This window comes from Leptidea sinapis, chromosome 40, assembly GCF_905404315.1.
Source record: "Leptidea sinapis chromosome 40, ilLepSina1.1, whole genome shotgun sequence".
Taxonomy (NCBI): Eukaryota; Metazoa; Arthropoda; class Insecta; order Lepidoptera; family Pieridae; genus Leptidea; species Leptidea sinapis.
In genome coordinates, this window is record NC_066304.1 from 4,986,501 (window position 1) to 5,002,853 (window position 16,353).

The following is a 16,353-nucleotide window of genomic DNA, read 5'->3' on the forward strand; positions in this document are numbered from 1 at the left end:
TTTCGTTAATATAAGATTTTAAATATTCTTTTAAAGTGGAATGACTTCTCTCCAGAGCACCTTGCGTCTGAGGGTGATAGGGAGATGACCAAATCTGCTTGATTTTTAAAAATTCACAAGTTTTCTTAAAAAGTTCGGCTGTAAAGTTTGTTCCTTGATCTGTTAAAATTGACTTAGGTATTCCAAATAAAGATATGAAATGAACAAGACATTCACATGATTCTTCAGCCGTAGCATTAGATATTGGGTAAGCTATAGAAAATTTTGTCAAGTCATCTTGTAAAGTAAGAATATATTTTAATTTATAAATTCCAGCTTCAGGCAAAGGTCCCACGATATCGAGACTTATTCTATCGAAAGGTCTAGAAGATGTTGTTGTAATTTGCATAGGTGATTTATTAATTTTTCTTAAGGCTTTATTGGTTTGGCAAAACTTGCAATTTTTTACATAGTTTTCTATGTCTGATCTCATATTTTTCCAAAAATAACGTTCTTTTACGCGATTAAACATTCTGTTTGACCCTAAATGGCCCGCTATTGGTATATCGTGGTTCTCCTTCAAGATTTTTGTAATTTCTGTAGGCACGGGATATATTATACTATTGTGATGGATATTGACTGTTATATTTGTACCATCAAAAAGATACATGAGCATACTATATATTTTTACAAATGAATGTTGTTCAAATGAATTCCTAAAGTCGGAAGCTATCTCATTGATTGTGCCGGTAAGTAGAATACTGTCTCTAGCAGATTTTAATGCTTTAAATATATCAGAGTAGGTACAAGTATCAAAGAAATAAACTTTAGTAAATAGGAAATAGTAAATTTTACCATTGATTTCAGATATTTTAGGTAAGGATTCGACTCATCAAAATCTATTGATACTGGAAGAAGAATTACATTTGCAGAACTCTTAAGAAGGCTCTCGTTGTGCTCTTTTATATATGTATTAAAAATCTTGTTTTTATCTTTAATAGATTTTAAATAATTGGAATAATCTTCACTAATATTTGTTTGATTTTCAGCTATCCGGCTAGTGACGCTAGTTGATGGACTAGCGGATACAGGTAAGTTTTCAGGTAAAGATTGAAGGAGATCGGTGTCATTAGGAATATGTGAAGGTAAGTTTTCAGGATTTTGGTTACTAGTAGAAGGTTGTGGATCAGAATAAGTTTCATGAGGTGAAATGTCTGACGTAAAGAATGGAATCGCAGAGGGCGATAAATTTAAAGGACTCAAATTAGCTGGGTCAAAATCTGTTGATAATAGATCTTCAAGGTTTTGATCTGGCAAACTAGGGATAGATAGATGGGGTGAATTTGGTCTTTGATCTCTGACTTCATCTTCAGTATTATTTGTTGGATCTTTAGAAATTAATGGATTTATTGGGTATCGTGACAATGCATCTGCGTTAGTGTTTATTTTACCCTTTTTATATTCAATCTCGTAGTCAAATTCTTCAAGTTTGAGCCTCCATCTAACGAGCTTGGAGCCCGGGTCTTTGCAATTAAAGAGCCACTTGAGTGGACGGTGATCTGTTATAATTATGAATCGTCTACCATAAAGGTAGGGACGGAAAACTTTAGTACCATAAATGATCGCTAGACATTCTTTTTCAGTGACGCTGTAATTGCATTCAGCCTTATTTAATGTTCTTGAAGAAAATGCAATGGGGCGATCTTTGCCAATGGATCCTTGTGAGAGTATAGCAGATATCGCGAAATTTGAAGCGTCACATGTAAGTAAAAAGGGTTTAGTGAAATCAGGATAAGCTAGAACAGGTGCGGAAATAAGAGAATTTTTTAATTTATTAAAAGATAATTCCTGTTCATTATTCCATAGAAATGGGTCGTCCTTTTCAAGGAGATTGGTTAAAGGTTTAGCTAGTTTTGACATATCAGGAATGAACCTGCGATAGTAGGAAACTAATCCAAGGAAGGACTTTATGTCCTTAGGGCACTGGGGTGTAGGAAAGTCTGCAACAGCTTTTATTTTCTCTGGGTTCGGTTTTACCCCGTCATCGGTAATGATATGTCCAAGGTAGGAAACTTCCTTGCGGAGAAATTCGCACTTGTCAGGTTGCAACTTTAACCCGTAGGTGCGGAGCCTGTCAAATACATTAGAGAGGTTGTTTATGTGCTGATCAAGATCGAAGGAGTAGATTACAATGTCATCCAAGTAGACGAAGCATTGTATACCTTGTAACCCAGATAGGGCGGAATTCATAAGTCTTTGAAATGTTGCAGGTGCATTTTTTAGTCCAAAGGGCATTCTAGTGAATTCAAAATGACCTTGTGGAACTGAGAAGGCTGTTTTGGGTGCATCCTGGGGCGACATTTTAATTTGATGGAAGCCCGACGCGAGATCAAGAGTACTGAAATATTTACATTTGCCCAATTGGTCTAATATATCCGATATATTTGGGATAGGATAAGAATCGCCGATTGTGATATCATTTAGTTTGCGGTAGTCGATTACTACCCGCCACTTCTTTATTCCGGATGCATCCATCTTTTTTGGGACGACCCAGATTGGAGATGACCAAGGGGATGTTGAAGGTTTAATAATTCCTTCTTCTAACATTTTGTTAATTTGTGATTGAACCTCAGCTTTGTGAATGTCAGGGAATCGATAGGATTTTGTATGTATAGGGATTGAGGAGGACGTTTTAATTTCATGCTGAATACCTTCTGTAAAAGTTAACTTATCACTAGGCAAATGAAATATATCAGAGAATGTGGAACATAAATTAAACAGAGCGTCTCTTTCTTCGCAATTTAAATGGGATACTCTCAAAAGATCTAAAACTTTATCAGTTCTATCTGAAATATTTTGATCATTAATATTCGAATAAAATATAGAGTTATTTTCATTGTACTCTAAAGGATTAATTATTAATTTGAGGTCTGAATTTATCTCTATTTGATTTTCGGATGTATTAACCACGGATATATTAATTCTAGAATTAGGTTTTACTTTAACAATACAGTTAGCGATTAATAGAGAATCCATCATATGTTGATCTAGAATGAGACCTTCTTTGATTTCGGGATTATGTACTGAGCATTCTATTACCGTTTCGGTTCTAGGCGCAATTGTATAAATGGGGTTATTAAATTTTAAATTGAATTTTACGTCATCAATACTAAGTTCCTTCAAAGTATAATCTATTTTACTTTTATGTAAAGAAAGGAAATCATTTCCGATAATACCGTCGTATGGAAAGTCGAAATTAGGTATGAGGTGGAAATCATGTTCTATTGAATTAATTTCGATAGATATACAACCTAACGAATTGATTGGATTGTCGGTATTTCCTAAGCCACTGAATGTTATAATGTTTTTATTCACCTCGGGCATATTTTCTATTATATGTATTTTAATAAGACTTATTGTAGCTCCACTGTCGACCAGGAGTCGAAAGGGTTCTGAGGAGAGAGATGTTTGGATTTCAATATAAGGTAAGTAATTTTTTAATGGATTTGTGTTAACGTTGTAAGATTTTAATACTTTTTCTTCTTTTTTAGGTATTGGATTTAGAGGATTTGACTTCAGGCTTCCGTTTTGGGGCTGGTTACTCTGTCGTATAGCCTTGAGAGTTAGGCTTCCGTTTTGGGGCTGGTTACCCTGTTGTGTAGCCTTGAGAGTTAGGCTTCCGTTTTGGGGCTGGTTACCCTGTCGTGTAGCCTTGAACGTTAGGCTTCCGTTTTGGGGCTGGTTACCCTGTAGTGTAGCCTTGAGGGTTAGGCTTCCGTTTTGGGGCTGGTTACCCTGTCGTGTAGCCTTGAGCGTTAGGCTTCCGTTTTGGGGCAGGTTACCCTGTCGTGTAGCCTTGAGGGTTAGGCTTCCGTTTTGGGGCTGGTTACCCTGTCGTGTAGCCTTGAGCGTTAGGCTTCCGTTTTGGGGCTGGTTACCCTGTCGTGTAGCCTTGAAAGTGGGAATGGTGTCGACATAATTTTTGGATTTGAGATTTTTATTGCAGGGCTTCGCGTGACACCTTCGCGAGCCCACTACGCGTTTAAATGGGTAAGCTGTTGGTCATTATTATCATTAGAGCATAGTTGTCGTGGCTCTGAGTTATCATTATTTAAGTTTTTATTTATGACAAAATTAACATTATCTGCTCTGGGTCTGGTTGGTTGTAGTCTGTTGTTATTAAATTGTCGTCTAAAACAATTTTCTATTGAATGACCTTGTTTTTTACAATAGCGACAGAATGGGCTTCTGTTCTCAAATTGCCTTGTGGTTTGAAATTTTTGGGTATTATTATGTGTAGGACCCCTAAATGGCTGTTGGGGTTTAGGAATTAATCGGTGCAATGATAATTGCTGAGAACTTCTTTTATGAAATAAATTTAAAATTTTCTCTTCTGAGACTGCTAGGTTAATTGCTTCATTAAGATTTAGTGGATCTTTACAACGAACTAAATTTGAAATTTCGGGTTTAAGACCCAATAAAAAGGTATGGAGAGCTAGGTCTTCCATGGCTGCCATTCGACCGGTTAACTCTGATTTCTTCTTATTCGATATAGTTACTTCTGTTAAAAGTTTTGAAAGACATGTCTCTACGCGTAAAGAAAATTGTGACACTGATTCTGTATTATTTTGTTGACATTCCTGCAATTCAAGTAAAAGGTGTGCATAATGCTTTCTTTCTCCAAATTGTGTTTTGAGAAAATCGCTAAGTTGATCCCAATTGTCGAATTCCTTAATAGAGCAAGCTAATTCCGCTTTGCCCTCAAGTTGAGAAAGTATGAATTTAAATAAAATCGATTTCTGAGAATCCGGTGCTAGTCCAATAGCATTATTGCAATTATTAATAAAAGAATTTAATTTTTCGCGTATCCCATCAAAAGGACTAATGAATTTGAATAAAGTGCTAATTTGTAACTCATTTTTTTCATGTTTAATTTGAGATTCTTTAACCGACATGTTTAATTAAATAAAATATTCACTTATAAAATTTAAAATGTACTACGGTGTGATAGACGGCCACCCAGATTGTTTATAAATTCGATGCGATAAGCTACTCGACAAAATGTTCTCGGAACCTAAGATGATGTAATTAAATTAGAATGTAGATGACAATAACGCTCTTTAGTATAATATTTATGCAATAAACTTTGGATAAAGTATTGTTAGACCTCACACCTTGCACTTTCACTGTAGTTTTAGAAATATGTCTATTTAATATCTCAGTTATTATGGGTTTTGCACTTTCACACTTGAAATATTTAAAATTTGAAGACTTACAGGACCACGGCGATATTCACGGCGAATTCAAATCGAGTCATAATTGGCTCAATTTATGGTAAATCGTTAGGTACCAGAGGACTCGGCGTTGATGAAGAGAAGAAGATTCAGCGATATTGGAGAGCACCACGTAGATAGTTATTTCTTTCCGGTATAGCAGGTCGAAGCTTGTTAGCAGTTCACAACCATTGGATTCAGGCGGTCACTAAGATTTGTATAGTACTCTGGATTAGTACTATTTTGTTAACCACTTATTAAAACCAACCAACACAGATATTATTTTCACTTTTACACTTTTTGGTATCACTATAACTTTTCACTTGAGGCGTTTACCGCGGATTTATAAAATTTTAAATCCTTTGCGCTGCCACCATTTGTTAGACGGAATATTAAAAACGAACTTTTAAAAAAGAAATTTATTTAGAACTAGAAAATATAATTGAAATGTATGAGTGGCTCAGGATTCGGAAGGAGACTGACTGCCTTTATATTTAATTAAGTGACGCCTTGGTCTTAAAGTGCTGACGCTAATGTTATGTCTGCATTAAAGCATACATATGTGCATATATAACAGTACGAACCCGAAACAAAAAAACCGGTCACGAGTTTGGGTGTTCGAAAATGAGTTAAAGCCAACAAAAATTGTTCCTTCACGGAGTGTTGCAAAAAAAATGGTGGCCACGTTTGTTTGTAATTGGCCATGTTGCGACTATTTCTCTTGGGGGGACAAATAACTTTTAATGCAGAATGGTATGCTAGCATTTGTTTGCCACAGGTCGTTTCTGAACTCCGTAAAGAGAACTGCAACCGCCGCATCATCCTCCATCACGACAATGCGAGTTCTCACACCGCACACAGAACAAAAGAGTTTTAGAGCAAGAAAACATAGAATTATTAGACCATCCGGCGTACAGCCCCAACCTAAGCCCTAATGATTTCAATACTTTCCCTAAAATAAAGAATAAATTGCGTGGTCAGAGATTCTCATCACCTGAAGAAGCTGTGGACGCCCACAAAACGGCCATTTTTGAGACTCCAACTTCCGAATGGAATGGTTGCTTCAATGATTGGTTCCATCGTATGGAAAAATGTGTCAAATTTCGCGGAGAATACTTCGAAAAGCAATAAATACATTTTTAAGTAGTAATGTTGTGTCACTTCCTTGATTCCCGAAATTTTCAGTGCCCCCCTCGTATAGATTGACAGTTGATGCCAAAACAGGACCTGCAGTGTGTTAGAGTAAATATGTTCTTTGGTGCAGTGTCAAGTATAAGTACTAAGTGTCAACTGCCAAAACCTTAACTTTATTTAGGCACTAGTTTTTTGGCGGGAACGAGTGAACGAAGGAAGGCGCGCTTATACAAAAAAAAATTGTTTAAATTATTGTTCATAGTGCATATATTTTTCATACTTGTAAATTGTTTATCCTGGTTTATAAATATTCGATTTTTGTATATATAAATTGTTAAGTGCGCTTCCCCATCGCCATGGGGAAGCGTACAGGTAAAAGGCCGAAGAACGGCCAGAGCGACGCAGAACCAGCAGACGAACTTCCCCTATCCGAATCCTCGGTATCTAACGCGGAGGTGACTGAACGTCTCATTGTAAGAAGAAAGGATAAAGAGAAGTATACCCCTTATAGAGCGACAAATTATTATAGGTTATACGACGAAAATTCAAATAAGAAGGAATTTATTGTATTTCTCAATCGCAAGCAGGGTGAAGTCAAAATATCAGACAAGGACAGGTTGGGTCTGTCAAATGGAATCAGGAGGCATTGCGTATCGGGTGTGTTGCACCTGAGGTCTGTTAATGCTTTTAAAGTTGGTGTTACCTTTGACCTGCCTAACAATGCGAATGTAATTTTAAAAAATGAAAAGTTACTTAGCGAGTTGGAGATGGTTGCCTCAATTCCGGCTTCTGAAACGGAGGTCACTGGAGTTCTTACTTCTGTTCCCACTGATTACTCCAACAAAAAAATTCATCAATTAATTGCATCGAGTAAAAAAGTTATTGCTGTGAGAAGGTTCATGCGGCGAGTAAAGGACCCACAGGGTGTTGTCTCCTTTGTTCCAACACAAACTGTTGCAGTCACATTTGCATCAACGTTGTTACCTGAGTATGTAACACTTGATCACTGGAGGCATGAGGTTAATGTATATGTACCCCCTATTAAACAGTGTCTACGCTGTATGAAATTTGGCCATATTGCTAAATTTTGTAGAAACAATGAAGTTTGTTCCATATGTTCTGACAATCACAATTTTAAAATGTGTCCAAAAACTTTAACAAAATGTGCCAACTGTGGTGGAGATCACATAGCTATCTCATCTACCTGTCCTCTGAAAAAACAAAAAATTGAAGAAAACAAAGTGAAGTCCCGTAGTGTTAGATACTCAGATCTCTTCAATGAATCTGCTTTCCCTCAATTAAACTCAAAGTATATTGACACACACCTGAGCAATCTTATAAAATCTGACAAATTTATGAACCTCTTGGTTGAAGCAGTTTTACAAATTTGTACAAATAAAGATAAGTTAACTATAAATTCAAATAGTATTAAGGAAATTCTGAATAACACTTTTAGAAAAAAGACACCTAGTTAATTGTTATTATGGATACATTGAATATAGTGCAGTGGAACGCTCAAAGTATTATTAGTAATAGGCTTATTTTTACAAGGTTTTTATATGAAAATCATATCCATATTGCTATAATTTCGGAAACTTGGTTAAAACCACATCAGTATTTTTTAATAAAAGGCTATAACACAATAAGGAATGATTGTGGTAATAAACACAATGGTGTAGCAATTTTTATTCATAATAATATCACATTTTCTAACATAAATACATATTATGATAGTGCTCTACAAAATGTTTGCATTAAAATTAATAACAAAGAACTGAGTATTGTGAGTTTTTACAGTCCTTCCAATTCAAATCCTCCATTTAATAAAAACAATTTAAACAGTTTAATTAAGTCCATTCCAGAGCCAATGATATTTGCAGGTGATTTCAATGCTCATCACATGTTGTGGGGATGTGTTGATACATTGCCTCGAGGTAAAGATGTTTTAGAGGTTATAGATGAGAATGGTCTTGTTATTCTGAATAATGGTCAAGCTACCACAATAGGATCTCCATCTTGGCGTCCTAATGCTCTTGACTTGACTTTGGTAACTCCATCTTTGGCTCTTTTATGTGACTGGTCAGTTATTGACAGTCCTCTGGGCAGTAGTTATCATCTCCCTGTAATAATAAAAATGGCAGTAAGTAGTGATAGTATTAGTTTGCAAAACACATTATGTAATAATCTACATTTGCCCACTCACCCTAATTATAAGCAGGTGAATTGGAATATGTATAGTAACTTAGTTGTTTCTTATTTGGATGATGTTAAATTTGACACTTTATCTTCAATAGATGCTTTTAATTCCTTTTGTAATATTTTACTTTCTGCTGCCAAGCTGTCAATCCCTAGCTGTCTGTTTTCCAAAAGTTCTAATAGTAATAATGCTACTAGTTCTTGTTCACAAAAATCTTTTAAATATCCTTGGTCGCCTTGGTGGAATCAGAGGTGTACAGAAGCAGTTTTAAATGCTAAAAATGGTTACATTAATTTTAAAAACAACTCCACTGATGAAAATTATGTGGAGTTTAAGAGATTGCGGGCTTTAAAAAAACTTATCTTAAAAAGTGAAAGAAGAAATAGCTGGATAGGCTTGTGCAATTCATTTAATCGTTGTACTCCTTTGTCTTCAATTTGGAAATACATGCGCAAATTTAACAAAACTTACATTCCTGACAGTGTGTTGAATGATAGTTGGATTCCAGATTTTCTACAAAAGTATACTTCTGACTTTGTATCAAATGAGTTAACTAACTATGTAAATGTTGTTAAAGATAGTAATAAATATTTGATAGAGCCTTTTTCTTTACAAGAACTAAAATCCGCTTTATTTACTAGAAGAGATACATCTTTCGGTCTTGATACCATTCCATATATTTTACTCAAAAAACTTAATTGCCACAGTCTCAACATCTTTTTAAATAATCTTAATCGCCTATGGAAGAAGAATACTATTCCTGCAGAATGGAAAACAGACTGTTTAATCCCAGTTTTAAAGCCAGACAAAAATAAAATGTTACCTGACTCTTATAGACCTATAGCTCTCACGTCTTGTGTTGGGAAGATATTTGAGCAGCTTCTGAAACAACGTCTCGAGTTCTTTATAGAACAAAATTGTCTTTTGCCTAATAATCAGTTTGGTTTTCGCAAAGGTCGGTCTTCTAGGGAGAGTATAGCGCAGTTACAGCTTGATGCGCATCAATGTTTAGCAAGTAATCAATATCTTTTGTCTGTATTTTTTGACATCTCAGGTGCCTTCAATAGTGTAAATATTGCCGTGCTTTGTGACGAGTTATCAATGTTAGGGATACCAGGTAAAATAATAAATTGGATGCAATCCTTTTTGACTGACAGAAAAGTATATGTAAAATTTAATAAACATTTGTATGGACCAGACTTTCTTCTCTAGGTGTTTGTCAGGGGGGAATATTGTCTCCTTTAATTTTTATTATGTACATAAGACGATTGAACCTTATTTTGGGGCCAAATATAGTAAACCTACAGTATGCAGATGACTTAGTCGTCTATGTATCGGGAGTTGATCTGATTAATTTAGCCGCTACTATTAATAAAGCACTTGTAAATTTATATCAATACTTTTCTTATCTTAATTTAAATGTAAATCCAACCAAATCAAAAGTCTTTGTGATTGGTCGTAAACGCATCATATTGCCTCCCATTTTATACAATGGCATTCCACTGCCTATTTCATGTGACATAAAATTTCTAGGTGTAACATTTACTCCAAAACTTTCTTGGAAAAAATATACAGATAGTGTTATAATTAAAGCGAATAAAGCTTATAATGTATTAAAATCTTTGTGTGCAACGTCGTGGGGAGCGGACCCTAAAATATTGTTAATTTTGTATAAATCGCTTATTCGTAGTCATTTTGAATATGGCTTTCATTGTTTCGCCGCAGACAGCAAAATTGTTAATAGTCTGGATAAAATACAAAATAAATGTATGCGTACAATATTGGGTGCACTTAAAACTAGCCCAATAGCTGCTATGCAAATCGAGGCCAACCTTCCTCCTTTGTGTATTAGATTTAGTTATCTTAAAGAAAGATTTATTTTAAAGCTCTATAGCTTGCCGACGAACAATCTTCTTAAGAATCTTATTGCTTATCAATCGTCTTCATTTCCGAGACAGTTGTTTATCTTGCAAGACTTTTCTTCATTTTTTAAATTTCTACAAGATTTAAATATTCATCGGAATAATGATATACTTCCCTGCCATGCAGGTTCTTTTCGATGTAAATATTCTGCAATTAATGTTGTAATAGATCCAAATTTAACTTCAAAAGAGGAGGTTCATGTATTATTGTCAGAATGGTCTAATTGTAAATTTGTTTATACGGATGGCGCAAAAAACAATAATAATGTTTCTTTTGCAATCTACCTTCCTGAAATTAGGAAGGGTATTGGCTTTAAGATTAATAGATATGCCAGTATTTTTACTGCTGAAGCCGTCGCTATTCTTTTTGCTTTAAAGCATATTAAGAAACAAAATCAACTTAATAAGAAGTGGGTAATAGTTAGTGATAGTATGAGTGTGTTAAAAAGTTTGTCAAATAACAAAATGAGTGCTAACATCAATTACATCATTTTTGCTATAAAGGAATTGTGGTTCGAACTATGTTTAATCGATATTAAAGTGGATTTCGTTTGGGTCCCGTCCCATATAGGAGTAGCAGGAAACGAAAGCGCTGATTTTCTAGCTAGAACTATCATTAATATATCCGATCTATCCCTATATCCTGATTTGCAAAGATCTAGACATTAACATACCATATACAGATATAATAAGTAATCTAAAACAGCGTATGACTCTTCTTTGGGGAAGATATTGGTACAATTGTACAGAAGTTGAAAATAAGGCTCATTCGTATACTTTGTTAGATAATCCCGTTAATAGCACACCCTGGTTTTGTAAGTTTAAAAATAACGCTCACAGAAAGTTCTATACTACAATAACACGAATGCGTATTGGTCACTATCGATTGAATTTTCATCTTCATCGCAAAAAAATTGTCTCCTCTCCTTTTTGTGACCATTGTAATAAGCAACAAGATCAGTCTCTGGATCACATCTTTTTTGATTGTTCGTCCTTTGGCATACAGCGCCTTGTGCTGATGGATGAGCTACTGGAAATATATGGTGCACCCAATATAATCCCGCTCTCAGTAATAGATCTATTAAAGGACACATCAACTTATATGTCCTTGTATAAATTTGTATGTAGTACTGTAAATACATTGTAATTTGTAGATACATACGTTGTAAATTTGTTTATAATTATGTAAATACGTTATAACTTGTACATATACAACTAGTAATAGCATAGCGCAATTCGCGAACTGAACAGATAATGTAAATAGGTAGGTATTATTCTAAAAAGTTATGCAAATTACACTGGATTTGACTTTAAGAAAAGGGGAAAATTATTAGAGACTATATTACTGGATTTGGACTTACTAAAAGGAAAATATGGAAAATATTCTTTAGAGAATTATACATTAACGGAAATGGTAAAATAACTGATGACTTTAAGACTGGATTGGATTTGATGAAAGAAACTACTATAAATATTCGCTATCGAATATACATAATTGGAAAAGGAAAATGGAAATAATGTAAGATGAAATGAGAAAACTGGATTGGACTTTTTGTAAAACAAAATAGTGAAAATAATAAATACCAAAGAAATGAAAATACTAACGACAAGGCAGTAAGGCCCCTGGCTATAGCCTGTTCGAAAGAACGAATTAATATAAAAAAAAAAAAAAAAATTAACTTTATTTAGCGGCCTTTTTTATTTGTAAACAAAATAAACAACATATGAACCTTTATTCTTTATCAGCATAAATTATTAAGGAGTAAATTATTTATAATGAGAATTAATTAGGTAACTGTTGAATGGATTCAATCATGACAAATGTTTGTCGGGCTTGTTTGACTATAGTTCAATCTATAGATCACGTCTTATTTAAAAATGTATCTCCATACCTATTTTGGTTCTGCACTTCCATTCAGGTTTGTAATAGAAAAATGTTTTGGAATGAAATTTTACGTTTATAAAAAAATTGAGAGCTTGTTCATCTTTTTTAATGCATTATTTACCTGATGAAAATTCATTATAAGTATAATTTATAGGTATTAAGTTGTACTGCAATTTCTATTCCATAATATTTATATTTTTATCTTTCAATATATCAAATTTCTATCATAAATTTCAGGTCACATCAGAAGAGAATTTACCTCATTCTTTGTGCCCACAATGTTTCAATCTACTAACAAAGTTTGCAGAGTTCAAACAAAAATGTATAGAATCACAAAACCATCTATCACAAGTAAATATTGTTAAAAATGATGTGAAAACTGACAAGGCAATTGAGGAAATAGTAAAGGATGTACCTTATGAAGAAAATGCTATACCAGAAAATGATAATACTTTCGCTTATATTAAGAATGAGGATTTAGAAAGTAATGGAAACTCAGGTTATTATTCAATGATTTATTTTGCCTGTTGTGAGATACTATGAGGCTGGGTTGCATCATATTAGTTAAGGTTTTAGAGTCAAATTTAATGTTAACAGTAACACTGCCTTTAACATAGACTTTGGAATTTAAAAAGTTAAAAAATGAAATATCAAGTCAATATCAATTTATTATTTGAATCATTTAACAGGTCTCTATTTAGATATTTTAACATTAACAATAGCTTTAACCGGTTAAGATTGGATAGTTACAGTTAACAGTTAAAGTTATAACATCATCTAAAAATTGTGCAAATCATTTTTTCTTAGCCTGTACTTTAATGTTTGTTAGTTGTTGTAAATAGATTGCCTGTCATAACCTATTATGTGAATGTGTATGAAATTGTTTGAAAACACACCTCTCACATTAACACCAAAGGGGAACAAATCTGTGGATGTGCTTTTGGAAATAGAAAAGGTGCCCTATAAATTCAAAGATATAAGTACTGCAATGGCAGGCTTACAAAAAGTGTTATGAAAAGTTGCTACTACAAAGACACCAGAGTCTGACATATGGGTCTTCAATATATAAATTTATTTTGTGCTCCATACATCAATCGATTTAAGTACTGCAGTTGGAGACTTAAAAAGTGTTAAGATAATCTAAGTAAATCTTCTACAATGACATGAGGTAGTGAAGGACAATTGTATTAATGGATGGACCAGGGATGATAACCAGATATGTCAAGACTAAAAATCTGTAATCTCTAGCACTCCATCTCGATTAAACAGGCTCATTATTTCAACAAATTTTGTTTTCATGTTATATTTACTTAGTGTATTGTTTATATTTCAGATAAAGAATTTAACTTTGGTGAAGAAACTTATGAATCCATATTAAATGATAAACAGTGAGTTCTATTTACTTGGATATGTTTTTAGACAGTCTGTTATTCATGCAGTAATATCAAAGATAGTATTATTTCTTCCTCTATGGCAGATTATCAGATTTGTATTGGAAGTATCAGTTTAATACATACAATGTAAAATGAATTCTTCATATCACACATAGGTATCCACAATAAAAGAGTATATTTATGGTTAGATCTTCTTATTATAATAATTTTAATAGGTATAATCATAGATATTAAATGTTGTTGCGACATATCTCTATCGAGTCACTTATGTTTCTTATTATTGAGCAGCTAGCTAGTAATAATGTGTACATATTGTTTGTATTATTTTAAGGCTAAATAATATAAATTAAAGAAAATGTTAATGTGTTTAAAATGTTTTACAAAATGCTGCTCTAATAACTTTCTAACAATTTGAAATATATTTTCACTTTGCAGCCCCAAAGAGAGAAATTGTGATGTATGCAGTAAAAAGTTCACATCTACAAGAAAATTGAATAAACACAGGTTGTCACACAGGAAAGTTGTAAGTTTAAAAACTTAAATTTGCTTTTAAATATAATAATAATAATAAATTCTTTATTTCGACCAATAAAGGATCATAATGTGTTAGTAACAAAATACCTTAAAATCGAGTGTTAGTACAAGATATCTTAAAATCTAAACCTTCCTAATCTAGGACTTGTCAGCACATGTATCACACAGCAGTGGTTCAGGTACTGACAATCGAACCTGTGAGAGAATGCCCTCAGAATACCATTAGGGCTAGCCCGGACCCTACTCAACAGGGACGTACACCGCTTACACATAGTCGCGTAAAAACAATCTATGCATGCCTCAGCAAACATCACCGACGCGCTGCAGTATTGTGGCAGTCCCAATAACATTCTGAACGCATTTTTATACTGAACACGCAGGGCATTGTACTGCTTCTGCGCATAGTCGACCCACAGACTGCTCGTGTAAAAAAATAAACTATTATTTTATACTGTGTTACTTAGTAACAATGGATATAAGATGTCTTACTCTGTATCCAGACATATTTAAACTTCACAATAAGGGGTGGAGTATGCTTTGTTTTGCTATGGTGCAACTGAAGTGATATTATCAATGTCATTGCAGTACTGGTTTCAACGGCTGTGTATGTTACTGACTCTACAGGCACAAAAAGACAATTTGATTGAATTTAACAAATCTTTTGTTTTAAATAAATAGATTAACACATGTAAACACAATGTGTTTTTTTTTCATTAAAATATAAATCTCTCCAGTAATTAGTAAGCAGTAGATTGTATAGTGCAATGGCTGTCTATCTATTTATTAAAAAGATTTTTAAAATTGATTTGGTGACTATAAGATGTTGTGTGGTTTGCTGATTATGTAATAACTTAACACAGAAGGACTATTGAATTTGGGACTGAATAAATTGACCGACTTGGTATTACATGGATCTTACATCTTTTTATGGTAGAAGAACTATGTTGCGAGACTTGGTTTTTTTATGTTTTTGATGGCATCTCATTTCTTTTGTAGAGAAGACCTACTTTTTTCCCTTTCCGGTATCTTTTACTTGGTGAATGCCCACAATGGATTTTCTTACTTGCTGTGTTTTCTTGTAGTTTCCTCTTTTACTTTTCCGGTACTATTTTCTGAGCTTCAGCTACTTAATAATATTATAGTTTTTCTCAAAGCCCCACTCCCTGTCTCTATGGGTTTTTCTTAGATGCTTTGATTATTATTATTATTATAATTCACTAGCAGATCATTGATCTGATTTGTGCATATCACTGCCCTTATGTTTACAATTTAGTTATTTTTTAAATGTTCATCAAGTCTATTTTTTAGCTATTTATTGATTTTTCGCTAATCACATTTCTGTTAAACATGTGGAAACATGTTTACCACCCGATTTGGTAGAAAGTTCTTTCTAGGGTTGCTAGCGAACAGATGTGGTAAGTTTTAATGTATGTCCTACATATACTAAATATGTACAGCATATATTGTATATATTTTTTATATCTCTTACATTGTAGTGACCAGTTAACATTTTGAATGTCTCTCGAGGAGACATTCAATTTCAATTTGTCTACAATGATGCAGTGTAGTCAAGTTGTGTTCAGAATGACGTTCTTCATATGTTTTGTATCATTTTTATTCGTACTTATTAACATTCCGCCTCTGAACATACATAATATATATTACAAACATTTATTTTTAGGAACCTCGGAAGATACTTAACTGTATTCCATGCAGCAAGACATTCCTCACATTGAGTGGGTACCGTCGTCATCAAGTAAACTGTCACCGCTGGATAAAATTAAGCAGTGTTAAATGTCGAGTGTGTGGTAAAATTACTAAAAGTAAGGAGACACTTAAGGCGCATGAAAAACTGCATGAGAATAAAGCGGTGTTTGTGTGCCATGTGTGTGGGAAGCCTTGTTCCAGCAGTTGTTTATTGAAGGTTTGTGGAACACTCTTTTAACTCAACTTAGGCTGGTTTGCACCAACTAACCTTAGCAATAACAAACATGTTAAAGTATCAGCTAAGAAAAAATGAGTTGCACCATATGAC

At 33.8% G+C, this 16,353-nt stretch overlaps 1 protein-coding gene and 1 long non-coding RNA gene across 3 annotated transcripts in view; one reads left to right on the forward strand and one right to left on the reverse strand.

The window, feature by feature from the left end:
* Positions 1-8,057: 8,057 nt before the first annotated feature.
* On the reverse strand, positions 8,058-9,652 carry LOC126976449 (uncharacterized). The gene is made up of 3 exons (XR_007731910.1): positions 9,407-9,652; positions 8,590-8,857; positions 8,058-8,506 (listed from the first exon to the last, which is right to left on the reverse strand). It is a non-coding gene; the product is annotated as an uncharacterized LOC126976449 (long non-coding RNA).
* Positions 9,653-12,230: 2,578 nt separating this feature from the next.
* The window catches only part of LOC126976405 (zinc finger protein OZF-like), a 132,895-nt gene continuing 128,772 nt past the window's right edge, over positions 12,231-16,353 (forward strand). For both annotated transcript variants that reach the window (XR_007731901.1, XM_050824719.1), the window contains exons 1-5: positions 12,231-12,424; positions 12,628-12,889; positions 13,724-13,778; positions 14,220-14,307; positions 16,000-16,242. Coding sequence is in view for 1 of the 2 variants with exons in the window: in XM_050824719.1 (XP_050680676.1) it covers positions 12,308-12,424; positions 12,628-12,889; positions 13,724-13,778; positions 14,220-14,307; positions 16,000-16,242 (765 nt within the window). In the remaining variant the exon portion in view is untranslated. The remainder of the gene's footprint in view (positions 12,425-12,627; positions 12,890-13,723; positions 13,779-14,219; positions 14,308-15,999; positions 16,243-16,353) is intronic.